The sequence below is a fragment of the Clarias gariepinus genome, chromosome 20, assembly GCF_024256425.1.
Source record: "Clarias gariepinus isolate MV-2021 ecotype Netherlands chromosome 20, CGAR_prim_01v2, whole genome shotgun sequence".
Classification (NCBI taxonomy): domain Eukaryota; kingdom Metazoa; phylum Chordata; class Actinopteri; order Siluriformes; family Clariidae; genus Clarias; species Clarias gariepinus.
Window position 1 is genome coordinate 16,054,522 of NC_071119.1, and position 25,028 is coordinate 16,079,549.

Genomic DNA, 25,028 nt, shown 5'->3' on the forward strand with positions numbered 1-25,028 from the left:
ACGATTTAAAGGTCCAATATACTATTTCTTTAACAAATTAACACACGTTTCAGAGCTCCTCCAAAGTGTGTGTTTTACCTTATTGTGCGCTTGAAGGAGAGAGCTTATAAAAAAATAAAAAAATTTAAGTCATTTTAGACATATAGTATATAGATTTTTGTGCACAAATAAAAAATATAGGACTGAAAATATAAGACACGCCCCTCCCCCTCAGTTTGTGATAAAAATCCTAAAAGGGGAGGGGCTTGTCTTATATGAGGTCACAATAGGGGGGGAAATGATTTGTCTGTTTAAGCTAAATAGAAACAGGATATAGCAGGGCATGATTCCCTGTCAGATTTTTTTATTTGTTAGGATTTTTAAATATATTTAGACGCTTGCAAGAACAGTATTAGATACACAGATCCTGTTAATGTCTGACAAAATGAGTGTGTAAGAGCTTTTTATTGATGTTAAAATAAAATATCTCAAATGTAAATCAATCGATATTGTGTGAATTTATGTAGAGGTTTTAATAAGACATTCATCAGCTTTACAAGAAACTTGACTATAAATTGTGAACCTATGAGCCTATATGAGGGTGAGTCAAAAATTGTCCGCACTCTGGCTGTAGAATTTTTTTTTTAAATGAACATTTAGAAAAGACAAATGTGTCACTTTTGGACATAACATTTTTCGATATATATTCATCAGAAGTGAATTTTCATCCTTTTTTCCTGATGAATGAACCAATACTGGCTCTCGAGAATCCTATAGATTACTGTAAGCATCAATTTTTTTTAGCTGACGGTTGACTTTTGAACTTTTTCTCAGTCGGCGATTGAATGCGTTTCTGTTATATACATTTACTCTCAGGCTCATAGTGATGAATCCATGTCTCGTCACTGTAAAGACTCTCTTAAAAAAAAACTTTCACCTTCCTTAGAGTATTAGTCCAAATTTTGCTTCCAGATATCGAAACACTTTGGTTTATGCTCTTCTGTGAGTTTTTTCAGCACCAAGTACACCCTCAGACTGCAAACGCTGCTCTCCTTTGGTCCAAATCACAAGTTGAGCATTCTCCCCCCGCAGCACAGTTACAAATAAACAGACATAATATGTTCACAGTTTTAATGTTAAATCCTTATTATGCTGAATTTTAACTACAGTAGCTCTCAGTGAGATGGCAAAACACCAGTTCTCCAAGAAGATGAGAAAAAGTAATAAAATATTTTACAGAACATGCTGGTGGTGATGGCAAATTAAACCCAATTGAAATTTCTTTTTTGGCTCTTCTTAGATTTCCATAGTTTTTAATTTTATTCTTTTGCACTTTACATCTTTCAATCTTTCTTTACTTTCTTTAACACTTTGTTGTGCTCATTTCACTAATTTTTTTTATGTTAACATTTACACATATTAAACACTGACCCTCCACCCCACCTTTTTTGTTTGTTTGTTTAGGGGTGTTCAAGTCAAATCAGGACTTTGCATTGCAGAGAAGACATTTGGAACACTAATGCACTTTACACACTTATCTCAAGGTTTCACTAGAGTGTTTGGATCCCATCCAGGTTTTCTTCGTATGCCAGAGCCATGATCAAACTTCCTGCTTCTCGTCTGAAACACCGGCCCCCCAGGAACTCCTTTTATGGCCCAGAAATGTGGAAATGGCTTGGAGCAAGGTCAGGACTGGATTATTCACTCCCCAACACTCGGGTCTCTTTAAAATATTTGCACTATTCGATCGTTTGACCGCGGATAAGAGTCACATCACCGCACCGCACATTACCGCACTGTGCTTGAAGACTTCCGTAATTGTTAATCAGTTTTACACCTTCACTCACAAAAATTTCATCACGAGTCCGTGTTGGACTTGAACGTCAGTCGTTTACAAAAGGACCCCATGTGTGATCTTAAAGTAAAAGATGAGCTTGGTTGTGAATATATATGGTAAAGCATTCAGAATCTTAACAACACATAGTGGAACCGTAAATCTACATTTATTAAAAACATCAAAATAGAAACAATCACAACACTTTACATACTTCCTCCTGTACACAAACAAGTAATTGCAATTAGTGTTTCAATAAAGTTGTATTAAAAAAAAAAAATCATCAACTAACTGAATGAAGATGATGGAATGTTGCTTTTGAACTTATCCATGTCATCAGTTCATGTTGAAGAAAACACTAAATATCTGCTTTACATTCATTTCTGAAAAGATTTGGCATAATTTTTTTATTTTTATTTTCACACCTTCAATTCATATGTTGTTCACCATAATTTGGTCTACCTAAAAAAAAAGCTCTTGTATCACTCAGATGGTTAAACCTGATGTAAGAAAATGTTTGTTTAATAAAAAGACAAAAAAAAACAAAAAAAAAAAAACAGCTAATGATCATCATTTTCGGGTGAAAAGAGAGCGACCAATCCAGCATTCTCGCTGTTTACCACAATGTCTTTGTTAGGCTTGACCTTCTTAAAGAGCGAGGGAAGGTTCCGGATGTGGACCTCCTTCTTAAATTGCTGCCCGAGAGGTTTCTGTCGAGAGAGAGAGGGAGAGAGAGACAAGCATCAATGCGTGATAAAAAAAATAAAGTCCAAGTTTTACTCATGACAGAATTTAGGCAGAAAAGGTTTAAAACCAATGCAAAGTTCATCCTAGTCTGCACCGGTCAGCAAAAGTTGCGTCCAGTTGGCATGGCAAGTTGGCAGAGAAATACCCAAGCATATGAGGAGTACAGACTCGAATGAGGATGTGTGTGAGAAGAACAGACGTGAGTCGGAGTATATTGAACGTTTGATGTTTCAGATTCGACTCTGGGCCCGGTCACATGGTGTACAGACTCGAGAATAGAAGTGGCGAGATCGTTCACTTCAACACTTGGGTCTCTATTTATTTATTCATTCAATCATCATGTGACAACAGGTGTAAATAAAAAGAAAATTAAAAAAAGAAACACCATCAGTGTGTCTGCTTGCTTGAGCATGTACGCAGTGAAATGGAGGAGAGAAAAGAAGGGAAAAAAAGTGAAGTAAAGCCAAATCATGTGTAAGGCAACGGTGAAGGTTTCCTTTCTCAGCACAGACGCACTTATTGAAACTGCTGCTTGGCGGTTCGCTTCAGTTTAAGTGGCATGTCATTTAGCGCATGATCCCTCAACTGGCACAGATTTTTTTTTCAGATTTTTTTTTTGTCTAAGACTTACACGAAATTAAACAGTGGTTAAAAACACCCATGTACTGCAAAAACAAGCTGATAATAATAACAATGAAACAAGAAATGAATCTCTCTACATGACAGTGCACTCTCCATTACTCAACTGTACACAAAGTGAAAGCCAAGACTCTAAGCCAATAAATCAACACTGAATATTAAGGAAGTGGCTCCCCCTTGTGGGTGGTGTCTGGTCTTACCCCGACGGCTCCGGCGATGAGCTTTTTGAACTGGTCTTTTCTCTTCTTTTCACCCACTTTCTGCGATGCAGGGTTGATGGTTTTCTGGTCGAACTGTTCCAGCAGGTCGGGTTGGATGTTGGGGATCTGGTTCATGATGGAACGCAGCTCTGCGTATTGAGGCCGCTGTGAAGACGGAAACGGACATAATTTAAATAAATAAATAAATAAATAAATAAATAAAAAGAGGAGTGACAGATTTTCCGTTAAAGAGTCCTTATTTTTCCGAAAGCAAAACATACCAGGGCATCATAGATTAGCAGGGCGAGCTGCGTTAGCGCGGCGTTGCAGCCTTCATGCTGTCCGTGCATCTGCAGGCCGCTTAGCACTCTGGTGTACAGCCAAGTCACGGCATCTGGGAGCAAGTTCGCGCCCACCACCTGTCTCAGCAAGGTCCAGCAGATCAGAGTAGCGGCCCGCTGACAGTTAGTAGTGTCTCTCCATGACAGGGAGTTAAACGAGATGGCTAGTAGATTCATGTAGATGTCCTGGAGGTGGAAGGAATGAATCAGAAGGCGGAATAAAGAAGATATTAAACTGTACAGGACAGGTTTTACTTGAACTCGAGTAGTTCACAGGACATGCAGACAGTTTGGATTGTGTAGTTAGTTGTTCGATTAAACACAACGCTATCCTAGAAGTAAAATTATTAACAGTCCTAATTAATGTAATGGAATTTACCTCATGTTTAAGGAGACACTTTCCCAGTTCTGTCAGCTCATCTGACGTATGTGAGGCGTTCAGCTGAGACGAATCAGTGGTCATCATTTCCTCATCCCCTTTATTATAAAAAAAAAAACACACTGCTTATAACCCTCCTTTTAATTCATTTTCACTTGATTGCAAAGTAAAGTGATAAAATTTGTAACATTGAAAACTCCTTCCACTATTGTGTGAAAAAGAAAATTAACGAACACCCTCTCCTTCACTTGATAATCAGTGGGTTTGTGATCTGTGCATTTCTGCTTTGATTACTTTTTATCATCACACTTTGCCCAGTAGCCTTGTATTTTACAAGAGCAACACACACTAGCTGTTTGAAAACATTGAGAACTAAACACCATCCTGCCTTTATATCACAAGCAATTACCTTCAACCTTCAACTTGGGTGAAACAAAGCGGGTGAAATATGTCTCCATATGAACATGTTCTTACAACATCCTAGATGTTGTAAGCTTTAATGTTTAACAAAAAAAACTACAGCTTTAATGTTTAACATTTACTATGCTAAATTTTAGCTAGTTCTCAATGAGATGTCCAAAACGGCGGATAAAATTCTTTAGTGATCCAAGAAAATAAAGATTTTTTTAACAGAACATGCTGGTGGCGATAGCGATTTAAGCCCAATTTAAATTCCTTTCTGGGCTCTTCTTAGATTTCATTAGTTTTTAACTCTATTATTTTTTTAAATATTTAAATCTTTCTTCACTTCGAGGGCGTTCAAGTCAAATCAGGACTTTTTATTGTACAGAATAACAAAACACATTGATGCGAGTAAAACTACTCTTATTTGTCTATATATTCCCCTGCTAAACTAATGCATTTATCCAGGCATTTCACTAGTGCTTGGATACCATCAAGGTAGAAAGTTTTCTCAGATTGCCAGAAAAAAAAAGAGAATTTCTTATGCTCTCCCACAACCACTCTCTTACAATGAGTATTGAAATATGCCTGTGTAACATCAAGGAAGAACAAAACAAAAACTGGTTTTTACTGTCAAGCTTTTTAACCATGCAACTTCAAGTATTTAAGTGATCTCAACCCAGCATTCTTTTTCCACAGTTCTTTTACAAACTTGACACACTATCCTTCCAGGTTTACACAATGTCTCAAAAGGTTCTTACCTCAGTTCCAGTCATTATAAATCTCCTTAGTGTTACTTATAGCCTGTTAATTTGACCCTTCTAAAATAGGAACATTTGTTTTGACCAGGCAGAGCATGACTTAAACGTTATCTATTACCAAAATGAAGACTATATCAGGGATTGGAGCAGGTGGTCCTGCTATCATTTCTAATCTTCTACTTTGCAGTGAAAATGGTCATTAACGATAAACATGAAGTGTTTAAAATATGTTCATAGGTTTTAAAGATCAACTTACCATCTGCATCCTCTCTGTTTGCCGCTGATTCAGGCAGCTTTCTTGATATGCATGACACAGCTGCCAAGACAAAAGTGCAAATAAAAAAATGAGTCCAGTTAATTAGAGTTGTACTACAAACAGAAACAGAGGAGTTTATAAAATTAATGCACTCACAGAGGAGATCCATGACCTCTCGTGTGGCCAAGCGCACTAACCGATCTTCCAGCATCTCTTGAGATACCTGATTCTCCTCATAAGCCTCGTCATCATCTGGACCACTAATAAAAAAAATTTTAAAAATCCAGAATAGCAATAAATAGAAAATAGAAAATGGCAGGGATGATTGGGGCGGGTCTTGCAAAAACACAAATGTTTGCTGATCTATAAGACAAATATCGAGTAAATCACTCACCACACGCTCGTCCTCTGGTTGATGATCTGCCACCGAAGATTTAGTCTCTGTGACGAATAACGCATAAATAAAGGGTTTTCAACAGGATTATAAGCAAGTTCAGTCACAACGTAAAATTTTAAAGGTCTTCCCCGACATCAACACTTTTACAATATTTTCTTTATAGTTTATTCTTATATTCTTCAGAAAAAGGAATCTTAAGGTTTCACCTGCAGCAGGTGGGAAAACAGGAGGCCGAGCAGCGGACAGAGAAGACTCTCGTAGTATTCTGGAGGACAGGAAGTGACCAGCGGTTTCATGAAGACCCGTGATCGAGGATTAAATTAAGGCAAATAATGCTGAAAAACAAGTTGCCTAAATCTGACCATCCATTTCTATTCAATACATTGTTTGCAGTTCTAGGCAGAGGATGTGCTTTTCAGAATTTAAACCACTAGCACATTAATAAAAACCACTATTATTTCATATTTATAAAACTCATTAATTTTTTTTTACTAATCTTTTGTTAAATAACATCAGTTAAACACAAATTATATCTGAGGTGTTAATATTTTCCATTAGGTGGTTTGAGTCAGTTTTAAGGCTTGTCTACAATCAACATTTTGTCTATTTATTAGAATCACTGACAGAATTAGATATATACAATATACGATCAGCCAAAAAAATAAACATTTAAAATGAACAACATTGCTCAGCAACAATAACGAGTGACAGGATGATGGGCGCCTAATGCCCACCCATGCTCACAGGGAACCCATGAAAAAGCCAACACAACCTAAAATCGCTGAATAGAAGTCAAGTGAGATCCATGATAAAAGGCATCAGGACACCTCGTGCACCAAAGCCCACCGGAAGGCAAAGAGTTCAAGGCCGCCGACCCAGCCTCCAAACTCCCCAAATCCACAGCCAACATCCTGGTGCCAGACACCACAGTACACTCCTAGAGACTCTGCGGAGCCACGCCCCAGGGGACTAGAGCAGTCACGAAAGCACAAGATGAACCAAAAAAGCATTGCATTTAGGGGTGTGGTCCTGGTCAAGACAATCTCCTGAACACCATAACCGCATGTAAGCCCTTTTAAATGAGTCAGCTGACCTCATTTAAATTCAACCTGGGACGGAGGGACAACGTTACACTGCGTTTACAGACTTGAATGAACGCCATTTTGTCTCAGAGCTGTTTTCCACTGTAGTCCACTTTCCACTGTATTAGACTGTAAAATTGTTGAAAATTTTAAAAAATTTGGATTGTTCACCATCAGGAAAGCTTTACAGGACCGTCCACTTTCTATCATTGTGCTTATGGACTGATTCATTGAAACCGGTGAGGTCGACTAATTTCTCCCGCACCTCCCACATGCACGCACACAGACAATATACCAAACTTTGGACATTTGATACAATTAACATAAACACTGAAAATATTGTATATAATTGTAAATATCAGTATCAAGTGCATTCCAGTGTCTATTGTACAACACATCATTTGTTCATCCGTGGTCCATTCGAACATCTCCAAGCGCTAGTTGATAGAGCTAGATGGCGTCCACTACATCACTGAAATGACTTGAGATTTTATAAAGGATATGAAGCAAAGGCCGAAGCCTATGGTCAGGAACGTGTTCGAGGTGGATGAGTGCAGAGCTGACCATCTGCTCAGCTAACCCCTCTATCGTATAAAAGTCCTGAAGCAAGGCCGGGCCAGCATGCCCTAGCACGTGGTAGCTGCAAAAAGAGGGAGGAATTGAACATAATGAGACGTCCTCTTCTGATTTTATCATGAGGGAATCCCCTTCTTAAAAAGTGTGGTAGTCACTAAAAATAAAACCATGTAGACCAAATCACTCTCTTTAAAACAGTCACCCAATAAAACTATTACTTTTACTCTTCTAGCTAATAGTGCACTACGTAGTTAACATGCCAGCTAGTTACCTACAGTGTTGGGAAAGTGTGTTGAGATTTTCTCACCAGTTGTCATAGAGTGTGCAGAAGAAGCCTTGTAGCCGCTCTAGTGCGCTTTTGTACACTGGGGAGTCATACACGTCCAGCACCGGCTGGGAGATTCCTTTGTAAAGATAATAGAAATATAATTCACGCCCACATCTACAAATAGGTGTCACCACATTATTAAAGATGTACCTAAAATGAGATTCTTCTCCACGTCCATGACATCATACGCCCGGCTGAAGGTCTCACTGAGCCGAGAGAGATTCTCCGGTAGAAATAAGCTGTTATGGGTCCTGAAATGAGAAGTTTGATTGATTTAAAATCAGTACAGTTCTCTTTAGGAGAGAAATGGCTCTTGCTGGGAGACCTGGTTACGATATGTGAAGGATAGTTACTGTTTATTTGCTTGCAGAAACATTAGGTGTGTCTGTGTAGCCTAATTGGTGATAATCAGTCACATGGGCTTATTTTATAAATAACTATACAAGGCCATTTCTCACCAGTTGCCCAAATTAGCCTTATGCCAGATAGACACCACACCTGATGAGGGTGAGCAGATTTGGAAGGAGGGTCAGCAGTGGCTCTGTGGAAGGATTTCTGTAGATCGGGGCTCCGGCAGGAGAGTAACCCACTACGAAACCCCCGGCTTCGGCTTCGTCCACGTCTGCAGGCCAGCGTGCTCGCTTTACCACGCCCAGGATGGTGTACACGCAGAAACTAATCTAAGAGTAGAAAACGAAATAATCGGTTAATTGACGTGATTAATTACACAGATCATGGCACATATCGCATAATATGATATGTGCAGACTAGATGTTATACTTCTGATAATACTGATATAATGTTGACGGCGGCTGAGATTTACCCTTGATCTGTTGATTCCCATCTGATCCTCAGCGCCGGGTTCGGTGTTGACCTGATCAGCACCGATAAACTTGATGAAGCTTGCTGGATCTGATAGTACACTGCACCAAGGAGCAGTTATCAGAGATTCAAAAGAGGAAAAAAAAAAAAAAAAACTGAATAAGTAATTTTCTCAGCCTAGACATAGCTGTCTGAAATTATTATTCATATTTATATAATAAAATATTATTGTAATACAGGACAGTAAAAAAAATAAAAAAATAAATATTTCTCAGGTAAAAAAAAGCACCTGAGGCTGTGGGTATTCTTTTTCATGGTTTTAACAATTCTTTATCGTCTGTTTAAATGTACCTGTACTGTTCTCATACCCAAACCTTGATTTTTAAAAAGAGTCATAACATTTACACTACCAATTATATTACTTCAGTTCCTGGCTGTAACTAGTTGAGAAAGAGTTTCAGGTTGTAGATACATACACTGGTAGTTTTCAGAGTAACGAACGAGTTTTTCAGGAATTTCATGAGTTTTGTACGCCTTTGACACAAATATTAAATATAGAGCATACCAAACAATTTGACCTACTGCCATCAAGTGGACAAAAAAACTTAACAAAGCCTAAGAAAATGAATCTCACAGAGAAATGTTTTTACACCTTTAAATCGCGAGGGCAATCCTGGACGCCATTTTGTCTCAGAGCTGTTTTCCACTGCATAGGATTGTGAACTCTATTTTTTTTTTTTTTAATTTTCGAAATTAGGATTATTCACCATCGCGACAGCTTTATGGGACAGACATTTTTTTATCACCGTGCTCCCGGACTGAATTACTGAAGCAGTTCCATGAAATACATTTCTCCGGCAACCCCACAGACATTCACTTACACACTAAAAATATTGTACATAATTGTATATATTGGTATCTGGTGCACTGAGCACTTGGGCCACTTCTGTAATTGAACTGGAAATAGAACCGTGGTCCGTTTGTGTCTGCGGAAATCCGTAACTGAAATGTTCGTAAGTTAGGGACTACCTGTATACGTTTACATTGAGCATTTGGCAGAAGCTCTTATCCAAGCAACTTAGATTTTATCAAAAAAAAAAAAAATTTCACACATCTGAACGATTGAAGGTTAAGAGCCTTGCTCAGGGTCAACTTGATGGTGCTGGGGTTTGAACCTGGGACCTTCCGAACCGTAGTCCAACACTTTAACTTTTTCATTTACCCTTAAGTACGATTTGTACCTGCGCATCTCCTCCGAAAGCCAGCGAGTCGTTACGGGAGACATGAGCTCATCTAAGAAGGCCTTCTGCTTGTTATAGTCTTTAAACTGGTTGCTGATCAGCACCAGAGCCTCCATGAGGGCACACTTCTCCATCTGAGTCAGTAGCAGCTCATTGGTGAACAGCTCCTTCACTCTAGTGTAGAGCATGTCAAAGCATGGCTACAGAAAAAAAAAAAATTATATGCTGCATTCATGTTTTACATACAGTATATTTACAATTCATGTTCTTATTGATTTGTAAAATTTATTTTCCTATGATGTTAATTTTTTTTTTCTTTATACGTTTTACTTCCATCATTAGAACATTTTTTTTAACTTATTCCAGGCAGTGTACCAGAATAAACTCCGGATAATCTCGACACATCTTTATGATGGATGAACAGGCGTGCCTTCTGACGTTCTTCACCGCTCGGGTTCGAGGAGCCTGAAAAGTTTGCAATATCGGTTAGTATACACCCAACGCCTCCAAATCCCAAAATCTGTGTAATGAATGGTCATGTTCTCAAAGCCAAACCATTATAGCATAATATTCAACGGAAAATATATTAAATCACTAGAGATGGGGAGGGAATCAAGGAGTTGCATATCAATATTCATTTATTGCCAAATAAACTAACTCAAATAGATTTTTAAATACATCTATAATCTTAGAGATTGTGAGTTCTAACCTATTCATACATCGGCAGGCAGCAGAGCAGAGTTATAGTAGGAGCAAATAATTTGCTAAATTTGTTTAGAATTGTAAGAAGAAGAAAAATAAAAATAAATAAAAATAAATTAGACTGAATCAGGATATTTATAAAATTGCAATACTTGCGTATTGTGATAATCAGGTGTTCCCTGGTTCCCTATTAATCACCAGTGTTGGGTGTAACGTGTTACAAAGTACTTGGAGTAATCATATGTTATTTAAGTACTCAGTTATTTTTCCAAAAATGTAATCCGTTATTCAGACAATTTATGTAATCTGTCTACAAGCCCCGCCCCCGATAACCCACCCCCCTCTGTTATTCCTGCTGTTATACCCCTAGCTCACCTATGCGGCTTGACGAGGACCGATGCGCGGTAAGATGGAAACCTAATCACAGCGCCAAAACTTGCGATGAATCATGATGAACCAAACATACGGCCACCGCGCGAAATCGCGTAGGTGAGATTTTTAGATCGCGTAGGTGGGGTATTAGTAGTTAATAGATTATGGGCCAAACTTTGCTGAGTGGTGATGGTAGAATAATTATAAAGGTCTTGACTAAAACAACATGCATGAGGAGTTTTCATTTTCTGCAATGGAAAAGTTCTCTAACTAGTTACTTTTATCAGAAAGTAACGCTGTAATGTAACTGATTACTTTTTAAAGACAGTAAGTTTGTAATTTAATTAGTTACTTTAAAAAGTAACATCCCCCAAAAAACTGTCGCTAATGGGTCGTATTCTACAGTGTAACTATTTCAAGTACAGAAGTACGATATTAAGAACTATGTTATTATGGTGATAAGAATTTGATCTTGGCCTGAAATTCATATGGTTCACCAATAGATAAAAATAAATAAATATATTTAGTGGTGCAAACTCAACGTGATGAGAGGGGATAAGAAATATATTTGAACATAAATTCTTACCTTGCTTTCTTCAACCAGTTCAAATGTGATAGCAGGAAACAGCTTTAAGCAACACACAAAAACGAAGCAAAAATGTAAATTACACTTTGTCCTGAGAACTATTAAAGATTTATCAGCTGTGGTGACCAAATGATTTTTATCATCATTTTTATCACACAAAAAAATATGGCCTAAAACACATACCTTAAAGAAGACTTGAGGTAGAACTTCAGGGCGATGCAAGACAAAGGGGAAGAGAGTGGACAGGTTGGTGAGGATGCAGGACAGGATGACGGGATCCCTTGTCTCGTAGTTCACGACAGCATGCAGCAGCTCCATGCCTTGGTCAACAGGCAGCTTCTAATCAGGGAAAAAAAAAAAAAAAAGAGCAGAGCATGGTGTTAAGATGTGCTTACACGAACAAGAATAACTGCAAATTATTCCATAACACAAACTACATTTATAAAACAAACTTATATCATCCTAGAAAATGAAGGCCAATGTTTTTTGACCACTATATAATGGTGTGTAAATTAATGGCAGATTATCGCGTTATACCTCCTTTTCCAGGACTTTAAAAAGCTGTCCCATCACACTCTCTGTGAAAAAGGTCATGGCTTCCCACTGTGCCACCGCGGGCGAAAATGCCGAATACGTCCCTTCTCCTGCTTTAGCTTTATACATTTAAAAAAAAAAGAAAGGAAAAAATGTATATTAATTCATACATTTAGTTCATACCATTTGTGTAAGGCAACATTTGCTGGTTAAAATGATTGAAGAAAAAAAGTATAAAAAATAATAAAAAATAAAAATACATGACTGAAAAAAACAAATACTTTATCCATACAATGAAATACACAAACAAGAACAGCAAATTTGTCTTACGATTACAAACCAGAGTTAATATCTCAGAAGCATGCTAGATTTTCCATCTGCAAACTTTCCAAATGACTGTAATGTAATCTCAAATGGTGCATTCGAGAGCGACAAAACCACAATTTCGAAAAAGCTTGTTAGGCCTCAATGGGTTTGTGACCTAAATTAAACCCACAAAGTCCAGGCAACAATGCTCCACTGAAAAAGCTAGACATTTCAAAAGATCTTACAAGATTAGCTGTAACATTTTCCAGTGACAAAATTCCGGCCACTTAATCTTTCTGAAATAGTAACTCAAAACAAAATCAAAACTAAAAATATTATTTTAGTTTAGCGATCTTTATTTATGTAGTTCGTTCATTGAACGATGCGTGGCACCCAAACTTCTTCACATCTTACTCACTGAAACTAATGAGCTCATTGTGGCCTGTGAGGGGGCGGGGCTGCAAAACATTACCCAGCTGGTGTTAAATTATGGCAGAAGACCATGGACTTATTCCACTTTTTAATAAACGGGGGTAGGAAGCTCAGTTTGGGAAGCAAAGAGAAATGAGTAAAGGGACTGCATTAGCTGGCTACCAATGAACTCTCAGTGGCCTTTTGGCTACAGAGCCTCCTACGCTTTATGTCCACCTCGTCAACCTGCCGCTGCCATGGCTCACCAGCTTGGTGCCATTATGCCTGCTGGACCCTGCTTCTTTCATCTAAACTCTCCCTTAATACTTTAATTTGAAAAAACACTTACTAGCTCTTACAACTGCTTATAGAGACTATACCCAGGCACAAGGCGGGGTACACTGTGGACAGGGCGCCAGTCCATCACACACACTCATTCACGCACTAAGGGCAATTTGGGAATGATAATTAGCCTAGCCTGCATGTCTGAACTGTGGAAGGAAACCTACCAAGCACAGGAAGAAAATGCACACAGGCCCGAGGCAGGATTCGACCCCTCCTCCCTGGAGGTGTGGGGTCACAATGCTAACCACTACGCCACCATGCTGCATTTATTATCTTTTATGTCTAACTGATCCTTCACGAAACCCCTCCCCTAAAACACTGCATTCATCCTGCAAAGCCAGCATTTATTCTTAAAATTTTTAAATTTTCATTTCCCTGCCACTGGTCCTGATTTTCTGACTCTTTTTTGCATTACTACACTGAGATTTTGTTATCTCAATAAAACTAAACCAGATTATGACAAATATACCTTTACACTTCACATACTGGATGTAACAACAGTTATCATATAGCCAGGGTGTGATATAAAACATTTAGAAACGGTCAAAGTGTAAACTCACACAGAGCACTTCCGGCGCTGAGGGGTGAGTTGAGCTGATATCGTAACCATTCCCCAGCAATCTGGAAGGCTTCAAGAGGGGCGATCTTACACGAACTACGGATGACGTCACCCTGCTGGGCCCGAAAAGCTGTAAAAGGAAGAATATATATGTTGTAAAAAGTGTACATCCTGTACATGATACCTACAGGTAATGCGACAGTCTGCTTACAATGAAAGAAAGCATTGAAGTCCTCGTCGCTGTCGAAGTCCACGCGGGAGTACTCAGAAGCCGTGCTGTCGTTCTTCGATGGGAATCCTGACTGCAAAAGAAAAAAAAATATATATATATATATATTTTTTTTTTTTTTTTTTTAACCACTACGGTGCAAAAAAAATTTCCTTTAAAAAAAATTTCGCTCACCTTTACAAGGTTGGTCATGGTTGCGTTTAAATATTTAACAGCCATCTGGATGAGCACAGGCTCCTTAGATAAAAGCTCATGTCTGAACATGTTACCCCAGGTGGTCTGAGTGCAAGATCTAAGAAACTGTTTGCACAGCATCATCAGAATGAATGATTTGATTTGATTCGGTTCATTTCACAGTTCGAAAGCTGATTCGTCTGCAGTTTACCTGACTAGGGTGAGTCGTGAAGGCCAGGAATGCTTCCAAGTATTTACTCAGGTTAGCAGGAACCTCCATTTCCACTGGTGAGCCCTGTGTGTAAAACATGATCATCGCAATCATTTCCCACGTGACAATATTGAATGAACGACGATATGAAATGCCAAGTGAGACAAGAAGACGCTTACCACTAGAGCACAGAGCTGACTGCCTAGAGCACACAGAACCTGACATAATCTCTTTAGGAAGGTGTATCTCGTCTCGCTTAGCCCCACGTCCACTGATCTACAGGGGAAAAAAATAATATGTTTAGTCTAAAATACGTAACAAACAACACATAATTTATTAGTACTGTGCTAAAGACTTGAAGCACCCCTTATCTCTTTATAGTGAGTTAAATTAAAATGATGTAGTTACATTAAATAAATTGAACAAATGTTTTATTACTAGGGATGCACCGAATGTTCGGCAACCGAAATTATTCGGCCTAAAATAGGCAAAAAAAAAGCACTTTCGGTGTGCTTGACTTTATTAAAATGACGTTTTTAATGATGCGAACAAATAGTAACCCGCGTAGAGTGAGAGGCACGCGCTTTATGCAGCAAACACGTCAGCAGCGTGGAAGCACTTTAAAGTGTCAGAGAAAGAGGCAAAAGCGGCCTTTGCAGACACTGTTCTGCTGAATTGTCCAGAGGGGGTGCATCTGCAAAAACGTACAGCACGTAAGTTTAATTTATCACTTAAAATCAAGACACCCCGAACATCATGCAGAGTACGAAAAAGACACGGCGGCGGCTACGGTTACAGCAGCAGCGAATCCACATTTTTTTCACTATTTAATGCACATTTGTTGTTGTAGAGTTACATTCTTTCAACAGTTAGTTATAGCCCTAACATAGGCTATTCAAGAAGGGGGGCTTCAAAGATGGCCAAATAAAAATATTTGTTTATTTTACTAATTTATTTATTTTAAGTTATTTATTTTTAAGTATTGTGCTTTGTTTGTATAATATCTGCTGGAATGTAAAAAAAAAAAGTTTAGTGTTAAATAAATTTTGAAATTGTATTTTTGTTATTTGATTTATTTTTCTGAAAAGCAACACAAAATAGTAAAAAGCTAATTTTTACTATTTAATAAATAATTAATATAAATTGGCAAAATAAATGGAATAAATAAATTTCGGCTTCGGCCAAGAATTTCATTTCGATGCATCCCTATTTATTACAGGCTGCAAAGTACCTTAAGATACAAATTTTAACAATTGCTGTTTTTTTTTTGTAACAGCTCTAATCATTCGTCATCATCAGCACCTGTTTCTTGTTTTGTCTGAAAGATCGGCATCTCCCTCATCTTCCATTCAATTTAAATCCTCACCAAATGAACTTTCTGCATTTACATTTTTGAATGTTGCGTCCCATCTGCAACGGTTTCTCACTTGTTTGTACCTTAAGTTCGATGTTTTTTAAGCTTGAATGATTCATAGGTGTGGCTGTGTGGCTTTGTGGCTTAACAAACAAAACATATTCCTCTGAAACTGCTCAAGTACAGAAACTGGGCCAAAAATGTGCTTCAAGTGCTGGGACGATATTCCTCAAGGCTACATTAAAGTCTACAAAAAGTCTTTGGAAGAAATGAGGCCTGGCTGACACAGTATGCTGTATGCTCATAGTGCGCATATATACAAAATTCTGTCTCTCTCACATAATTAAACAATTCCTCAAAAGTGTATTGCAAAACAAAGACTTACTGAGCAGCCGATAGAATGTAGTGTATGGCCACGTCATCAAACAGCACCATGAGGGGCTTTCTGTCCTCTAGTTTTCCCTAACAAAGGCAACAAAGAATAGAACGAACAGGTCACACACATTACACCTACTACATTGCATCAATCGATATACTCCAGACATTGATATCTGTGCCACGTGATTGGCTGATTGAATAACTGCAAAGATAACTTCCTAATATAGTGATCAGTGAGAACTTGAAACATTACATTATTGCATAAAATAAGTTTTAGAAGCACTGAGAAAGGCACTGACCTTCCTGCTGATTGCAATAAGCAGGCACTCAGCAGCCTCCAGCTGAAGCTCTAATTCACTCAGGAGCAAGCACAAAATCTCTAGTAAACGGCAGTTGTTGTTTGTGATGTGGACCAGTGCAACCCAGTCTATGTACCCGGCCAGAGTGTTTAAGGTCGTCACGGCAACCCGACAATGAGCTTTGGCCTGATAATTGTAAAGGAAAACATTTTTATTAAATATTACGATTACACGATAACACGTTAAACATTGTACATTGTTCATCTGTAAACAAGAATCAACACAGCCTGAGCCTTACCTTTAACTCCTGTCCTGGGATTATTTTCTAAGGAACAAAACAGAGACCATTCAAACATTAAGAACAAATAATAAATAAAAAAAATCCATTAATGATAATGAGATCAACCCGACTGTAACAGCCTACCAGCTTCCTGTACTCATCGACATGCTGCTGCAGAATGGTCAGGAGGAAGCTGAAGATGCTGTCCATGTTCAGTGTTAGCGTGTGCTGGATGTCTCTCCGGCGCTGCTGGGGCAGAGTCTGAAACGTGATCACGTCCTCGGCCAGCCGCAGCAGGATCAACATCACCAGCTCCGTCTGCGTCTCCTGAACGAGGCAAAAAAAATGATGCAGTGAGCAAAACGAGCATTTATGCAATAATTGAAGCAGATGAACGTTTCCCTACCCCGAACGTTGTGAGCGTTTCCATCTCTTTCAGCATGTCTGGCCACTGCTGAGGCCACTCTCTCTTAATCATCTCCACCACAATCCTCGAAAGAGCATCCTTAATATGGCTCTCCTCCTCCAAGATGGGATACGTTCCCTAAAGTAGTACATAAAGACTAATCAGTGTTTGCAAGTTGGGGGTTGCGTACCAAATAATAGGGTAATAATGATAATAACTAGGTCTTATACCTAAAGAAAAACGTCAGATATAGTACTTTACACATAGATACCAGTAACTAAGATCTTGCTTTAAATCAAACATGTGAAATAACTACTAAAAAAAAAAAAAAAAAAAAAAAACTGACAATAAAAAAAGTGGAAGTTCACACTGATTTAAAAAAAAAAAAATTGTACACACCTGTTTGAGTGTAAACCGTACAGATAATAAAGAGACTTAGGTTGGACAATTTTTTAGCATAGGTAAGTTTAGGTCACCAAGTTGAGAGAATCGGTTTAGTCTAATATGAGAACTATAACAATGAACAAGGTGTAAGCTTTTGCTTCTCTTTTTAAATTAAGCTAACTAACGCATAACAATGTGAGGTTGTTTTCATAACTAATGGATGACAAATGTGTGTCTAAAAAGCATAGTTGACCAAGCAAACCACTGTTCCTTCATATGAAGTGTTTGTACTGTTACAAATGAGATTGAATTCTGCTAGAAACCTGGCAACCCTATGTCCAACTCACACTGGTCAGCATCTCCATGGTGCAATCTTTCAAGTGGACTTTCTCTTGCTGTGGCATGTTGTTCCATTGAAACCTGGATAGACGACATTCAGAACTTCAGAGTATATTCCATACAGGAATATAAGAAAAAATTCTATATATCGGTTTAAAGTCTTACTTACTTTATAACATGTTCCAGTATTTGGAGTCCAAAATGTCTCACCACTGCTGTCTGGGATTTGTCTGCTAACTGAAGGCCACATGGTATACAGTACGGGCATTTTTCTTTAAATTCCTCGCAAAACTGAAACAGAAAATAAATATTTAGTGAAAGGGAAAAAATTACAACTAAACTACAAGACAGAACAACCATATTGGTCGAGCTACTATAATGTCATTGTTTAATATATTTTAATTACGTTGTTTTACTGGCTTTTTCCTTGTGTGTGTAAAAAAAAAAAAGACTCGATAAATAGTCATTTTATTTTTCAGCACTGGCTTGTGTATTACATATACATACAAGGTCTTATCAGTGCCTTCTGTTTAAGGCCACTTTCTCCACAGTCGCTGCTGTGCAACTGTGAGCGTATTACATTAGTTAATTTTTAACTACGGTGCATGCGAAAATAGATCCCTCACTTGTGATTTACCTTTTGTTTTGGGGTCTGAGGGTGTACCTGGTGCTAAAACAACTCACGAAAAAGCAAAAACCTCTTTCCTGTTCTGGCACCTAGGTGGTGGAATGAACTTCCTTCAAATGTCCGTACAGCAGAGACTTTGACTATCTTTAAACCGGTGAAAATCAGATGGATGGCGACTCAAGACGCATCTGTTTCTCCCTGCCAAAAAAAAAAAAAAAAAACTCTTTCCAGTTGTGTTGGACTAATGGCACTTAGTTAGTAAGCACTTTTTGTAAGTTGCTCTGCGTAAGAGCGTCTGCCAAATGCCTAAATGTAAATAAACCAAAGTGTTTCTATAGGAAAGTGAAATTTTCTTAAAGATCACTAGTCTAATAAATCTATGTTTCATCATTACTAATGATGAAACACAGATTCACCACTATGAGCCTAAGAGTAAACGGCAGAGTATGGAACAGAAACATGCTAAATCGTCGACCGAAAAAAAGTTTAAAACTTGTCTGGAAAATTGACGCTTACAGTTAGCTAGGATTCTCAAAGGCCAGTATTGGAATATTATCAGGAAAAAGGGTTAACAATCAACAGTGCTCGTTACAGTGAGACACTTATTGAAAAGGTTGAAACCTTGAAAACCTGCAAAAACTTCGCGTTGAGGTGTTAAAGCATCCTCCCTATAGTCTTGATGTCGCTCCATCTGATTTTCACCGGTGCTGCCCTATTAGGACGAAGATTCAATTCTGATGAAAAAGTGCGTTCATGGCTTATAGCTCACCCTAATCGATTTCATCAATGAGGGAATATTTTATTAATGAGTTTCATATCCAGACTAGGCAATATGATTAACTACATTTTATTTCAATAAAAAAAAAAAAACTTTCCATACTTGACCAAGCAAAATAATTAAAAATGGGTCACAAAGACAAAAAAAAATTGCATAGATGAATAAGATCATGTGTTTTTCTTCCTCATGCTGTTTCAACGGTCGATTAAGATCGTGAAACCGTGATATTTCGAGGCTAGGTTTTCATACCGCGTTAAAATATCAAACCGTAGCAGCTTTAACGTTACATGTGGCTCATGTCAGAGAGCAGCAGCACCCTGATTGATTCCTAAATGCTGTTCTACTGTGCATACAGGGGGCATATACACTCGCATTACCCACAATGGATTTATAATGCAGATGTGCAGCGCAGGCAGATGTGCAGTTAGCTGCCGAAACATACCCAACTTATCAATCTGTTAGCTATTAGCTGTATAAATGACCAACACTGTAAAACATTAGCTCTAAAGCTAGTTCTAAACTGTATCCGTTTATTCCGTTACTCTGAAGCGCGTGCAGGTTTAACCCTCCTATGTACATATTTAATTTAAATTTCAAATAAAACCGTTAGCGTTTAGCAGCCCTCAGTTCGCCGGTTAGCTTAGCGCCGTTAGCCATGTAGCTAACCGCTTCTCCTCCCTCCTCCACGGTACCTTTAGAGCCTCGAGGCGATACCGCTGACTGGACTCCGCGTCCATCATGACGGTCACAGCCTTCACGAGCTGCTCGCACATCGCGACCACCGGCTCCGCCATGACTGCTTATAACCGCTCACTGAGCAAAGCCAGCTAGCTGCACACGCGCTGACGAGCTGCCTTAAAGAGAGCAGAGGATAGGAGCTGTGTGAGCGACAGCGTGCATGTAGCTGCAGTGCCGGGCGCCCCGTGGGATCATGGGAAATGGAGTTCTTCCCCGGGACGCCATTATGAATAACTTCACGCTGTTACGATATATGAATGGGGAAGATATAGCGTGATGTTTGGGGAGATTCGCCGCATGATGGCGCGCGCGCACAGCGCAAACGTTTGCACGTTAATCCATATGAGTTTTAATGAGTTTTATTTGAAACTAGTGTAAGTAGTGTAATTTGACTGGAAAAGATTTTGTAGAAATAGTTAAAAGGTTAAAGCCAAAAATAAGCTGATCGACTTTAATGTAATCGGTGATATTATCATTTTAGGTTGAACATGTACATGTCTTTCTGTAAGGAGCCGCTCTGGTGACATTCGGGAATATTCTATGTGTCACCACAGCGGCTGGTGTTTTTTCTTCCATTTTTTCATGGGAATTATTCATTATTAGAATAAGTTAGGGGGAAGAGCTCAGAGCCAACAATAGCGTTCAGCACAAAACCTTTATCAGCCTTTTTCAGCGTCACAAACTTATAATATAAAACATTATTTAAAGAAAAATGTAAAACTATAAAGTGTTTCGGGGTGAGTAGCACCTCTAAGATCCTACTCCGTTCTCTCCTCCTCGCGCGCACACTTCCGCAGCGCGCACCGCGCAGCAACTCTTAAAAGGCAACATACATACATAAAGTGGTATACAACATCGTAGTGGCCGTTACAAAACCAAATACAAACAGCCTACTTAAGCGCCAACAATATCAAACTTGCGGATTGTTTAACAACAACGGGTGTGTAAAGAAATGTGTCGTGCCCTAAATTCACCTCGTCTCAGTCAGGGCAATCCCTGCACGAGCGTGTGACGTATCTGTAGACAAGAAATTCTGAGAACCCGGAAACGTAATTTGAAATCAGCTGTCTTTTTTTTTTATTACGAACGTGACAGTTCTTGGTCCTTCAGCAGACGGATAGATGTAAGGAAGTCAGCAAGAGACAGTCACGTAGTACAAGAAATTGGGAAAACACGCATTCGTCACAGATAGTCACAGGTGCTACACAAATGGCAGCAGTTTTCATACTGACTTGGATGTATGGATGTAACATATAAACCTTAGGGAAGGTATTTGTTACTAATAGACTGAAGGTATATCAGTTTAGATTTTACTAAACCTTTGTTAATAGAGTTTAAAATCAGAAAAATATCTGCTCTGTAAAAAATAAACGTGAATTTTACGGGAAAAAAACGTAATTTTGCCAGAAATTTACCATACGGCAACATTATTGGTTGTACAGGATTGCACTCATTATACATTATATTTTATGAATTTTAATATTTTTTTCTACGATTTATAGCCATCTATTTAACATGTTTATGTTATATTAAGACAGTTTACGATAAAAAAAACTGGCAGCTGTGGTTGGCAGAAATTTATCATAAAAAATACGGTAGGAACATTATTGGTTGTACGGGATTGCACTCATTATACTGTATATTTTAAGGATTTTAATAGTTTTTTCTACGGTTTATAGCCATCTAATATACATTAACCAAGGACTTTAAAGTCGTGAATGGTATTCGGCCCTTTGATCACTGTGGCAAGCACTTTGCCCGCCGCCACTGCTCACCAGCCTGTGCCCGCATGCCAGCAGGGCACTGCCCACCAGATCTGCACGTGCACACCTTTCTTTCCCTTTTTCCCTCCCTCCCTCCTTTAATCCTTTCCTTCCCTAATTAAAATTACCCCGTTTCCGTAAGACCGCGCCACATCTCCGTGTTTGTTGTTGCCCCCCTTGTTTGTGCCAAACCCATTACAAAATACATGAACATATTTAACACCCCAGTGCAGTGTGCACTTAAAAACCAAAATGCAGAACAGAGGACATAAACAGTTTTAACGTGTGATAAAATCATTTTTTTGTGTAAAGTTGTAATAAAAGCCCTTCTATAAAATCATATGTTTAGATTGTCTGCCCAAAACACTTAAAAATGTCCACCCTGACATTTGTATATTTGATTTTGAGAATTTAAATATTGTTTTGCTGTCTTTATTAAAAAAAATACATGGGACTATGCTGATGTTCAAGTCTTAAATAAATTTTGATGGGTTTTGATAACTTGATTTAGGGTTGTATTCATCAATTAGTATAAAAGTATTCTTAATAGTTTCTTAACAGTAAAATCTGAATGCTTACTGTAGCAAAGTAACTTCTATCTCTTTTAGCTCCCAGCTAGTGTGATAAAATAAATTCTGTGATCACAGAATTTATGAATGAATTTACTGAAATAGTCCACTAATGACAGCCATTGTGTAGCAAGCATGGTAGTGTAGTGGTTGGCACTGTTGCCTTGCACTTCCAGGGTCCAGGTTCGAATCCCGTCTGTGTGTGCATGGAGTTTGTATGTTCTCCCCGGGCTTAATGGGTTTCCTCCAGGTACTCCAAACTCGGTTTAGCTAACAATTTTTTACAAAGGACATGACAAAAACACATACCTGGGATGAACATCACCATAAGTTGGTTATATTGCAAATTATTAATGATGTGTGACAGTCTTAAATTAAATAAACAGAGGTTTAGGGTTTACAAGCAGCCTAATACATTCTTCTCAATTTATTTTCACAAATAACACATACTAAAAGGACTGGAAGCTTACAAACAAAATAAACAACTTGTGTATAGTATAAAATTTTAGTTTTATGCTTAACAATCTTACCAAACCTAGTTATTATTATTATTATTATTATTATTATTATTACCATAAATAATGTTCATGAGAGTCACTTTATCATTGACTAAACATATGTACTTTTTTATTTTATATACATTTATTTATTATTATTATTTTTATACTATTGGTGTTTGTTTTACAATCTACTCCTGTTGTTTTCATGTGCCTTACTTCTAAGCTTCGGCAATACAAATGTAAATATTCGTCATGCCAATAAAGTACGTACCTTTGAATCTTGAAGCTTGCCCAGATAGCACACACACGTCACGTAGATCTCTATGCGACGTTGTCTTTTTCATCTGGCAGATGTCGCCGAGACGTCCGTGAACGACGTTTAGCCTACATATTTAAGACGTGAATGAATTAAAACGACCTGATCCGCTCTTTAGACGAGGTTAATCAGCTGCCAAATATCTGATTCATGTCGGATAGACATTGTTTTATTAAAACACCCCCCTCCCCCATTATTTTATGTGAAGGAAGGAAGCATAAGACAAACGGGATAAAACTGAGATTTTTATTTTATATTTAATAAAAACACTGTTTTACACCAGCAGCAACTTACAAATGAGGTCTCAATTTGAAAAGATGTGCAAAATATAAAACACCACAAACAAGTATTAATCATAGAAAAAAAATTATACACCAACAGAAACGTTTTGTACTTTAACTGTACGTTATGAATTTAAATATGACCAGATACAGTTGGTCAGGAAACTCTGAAGTCAGATGCAGACAGGACACTTTTCAGTCACAAACTGCTGTGAAAAAATACAGAGATAGATTCAATTAAAATTCATTATACTTAATTTATCAAATGTACAATATTTATACTTTGTTCCTCTCGCTTCACAACTATATCGGTAGAAGGATGCTGAGGTTGGAACTGCCAGGCAGGAGGTCTAGAGGAAGACCAAAGAGGAGATTTATTGATGCAGTGAGAGAGGACATGAAGTTAGTTGGTGTGAGAGAAGAGGATGCAGAGGATAGGGTTAGATGGAGGCAGATGATTCGCTGTGGCGACCTCTGAAAGGGAACAGCCGAAAGACAAAGAAGAGTTCCTCTCGCTTCACAACTCATGAGAACAGACCGAAACCAGAACCGAACCGCAAATTGAGCACGGGCATATAACCGTTGGTATTTTAAGCGTGATTAAGAATTACAAGAAATAGCTTAAACCAAAATAACGTGACTAAACATCGCTAAACAGCAGGTGACATTTATGTTCAGTATTTTGTTTTTTATTTAAAAAGATGGGAATTAATTCCTACTTACCTTTTCCACATGCCCGCCAAACGTTTGTCTTTTTTTTTTATTCAACAATTGCACAATTTACAAGAATATTAATCTCCATTATGAAAATAATAAATTGTACATTTTTCAACATTTCGAGTTTTTTAACATAAACAAAACAAACATAAATAAGACTCACATCGCATTTTGCCAGGGGAAGTACTAGTTTACAAAAATATATCAAAGTGTTTACAAACATTCACAGTTTTTTTTGCCTTTTGATTAAGAGAATGCTTAATCGAGTTGACATATTGCTTGACCTCATTGTGAAACGCAATAAAAGATGTTTTTGAATGCGTAAACTTACATTTATGAATGTGATATTTTGCCAACAGAATAATGAGATTAATAATAAAAGTTTCATTAGGCATAGTCCTAGTTCTATTGAAGTCACAAATGCCAAAAAGAACATCCTTCCAAAATAACTTAAAATCTTTCTCTATTTTTTTAGCAATAAAATTACAAATGTCAGACCAGAACCTTTGGACAAAGGGGCAGTGCCAAAACAGATGGGTAACTGTTTCAATATTCACAGAACAAAAAGTGCACATTATATCAATATCTTTTTACAATTTTTTAACAATATGATCATTAGACGGGTAAAATTTATGAATTATTTTAAATGATATTTCTCTAATTTTATTGGTCAGCAGGTATCGACTGGGTAAGAGCCAGACCTTCTTCCAGTCAATGTTTTGCACAAATCTATTCTGGTATGGAACCACATATGAGACTGTGACAATATCTGTTTTAAATAAGTATCTAATTAGTTTATTGTTCTTTCCATTGTTACAGGAAAGACAACTCTTACCAACTGAAGTGTCAGTCAGTGATAACAACGTTGGTTGTTGTGATCTTGGT

General features: G+C 37.9%; 1 protein-coding gene across 1 annotated transcript; it reads right to left on the bottom strand.

Moving 5' to 3' along the window:
* Nucleotides 1-1,960: 1,960 nt before the first annotated feature.
* LOC128508182 (exportin-5) lies at nucleotides 1,961-20,143 on the bottom strand. The gene is made up of 31 exons (XM_053479400.1): nucleotides 19,952-20,143; nucleotides 18,023-18,144; nucleotides 17,862-17,934; nucleotides 17,131-17,268; nucleotides 16,869-17,051; nucleotides 16,743-16,769; nucleotides 16,445-16,630; nucleotides 16,153-16,229; nucleotides 14,593-14,689; nucleotides 14,414-14,497; nucleotides 14,203-14,328; nucleotides 14,011-14,101; nucleotides 13,801-13,929; nucleotides 12,182-12,297; nucleotides 11,828-11,983; nucleotides 11,645-11,686; nucleotides 10,360-10,449; nucleotides 9,985-10,184; nucleotides 8,745-8,844; nucleotides 8,420-8,601; nucleotides 8,072-8,172; nucleotides 7,901-7,997; nucleotides 7,521-7,657; nucleotides 6,142-6,239; nucleotides 5,933-5,979; nucleotides 5,695-5,798; nucleotides 5,539-5,598; nucleotides 4,120-4,217; nucleotides 3,681-3,926; nucleotides 3,400-3,564; nucleotides 1,961-2,523 (listed from the first exon to the last, which is right to left on the bottom strand). The coding sequence occupies exons 1-31, from the start codon at nucleotides 20,051-20,053 to the stop codon at nucleotides 2,374-2,376; spliced, it is 3,624 nt and encodes a 1,207-aa protein (XP_053335375.1). The 5' UTR covers nucleotides 20,054-20,143; the 3' UTR covers nucleotides 1,961-2,373.
* Nucleotides 20,144-25,028: the final 4,885 nt, after the last annotated feature.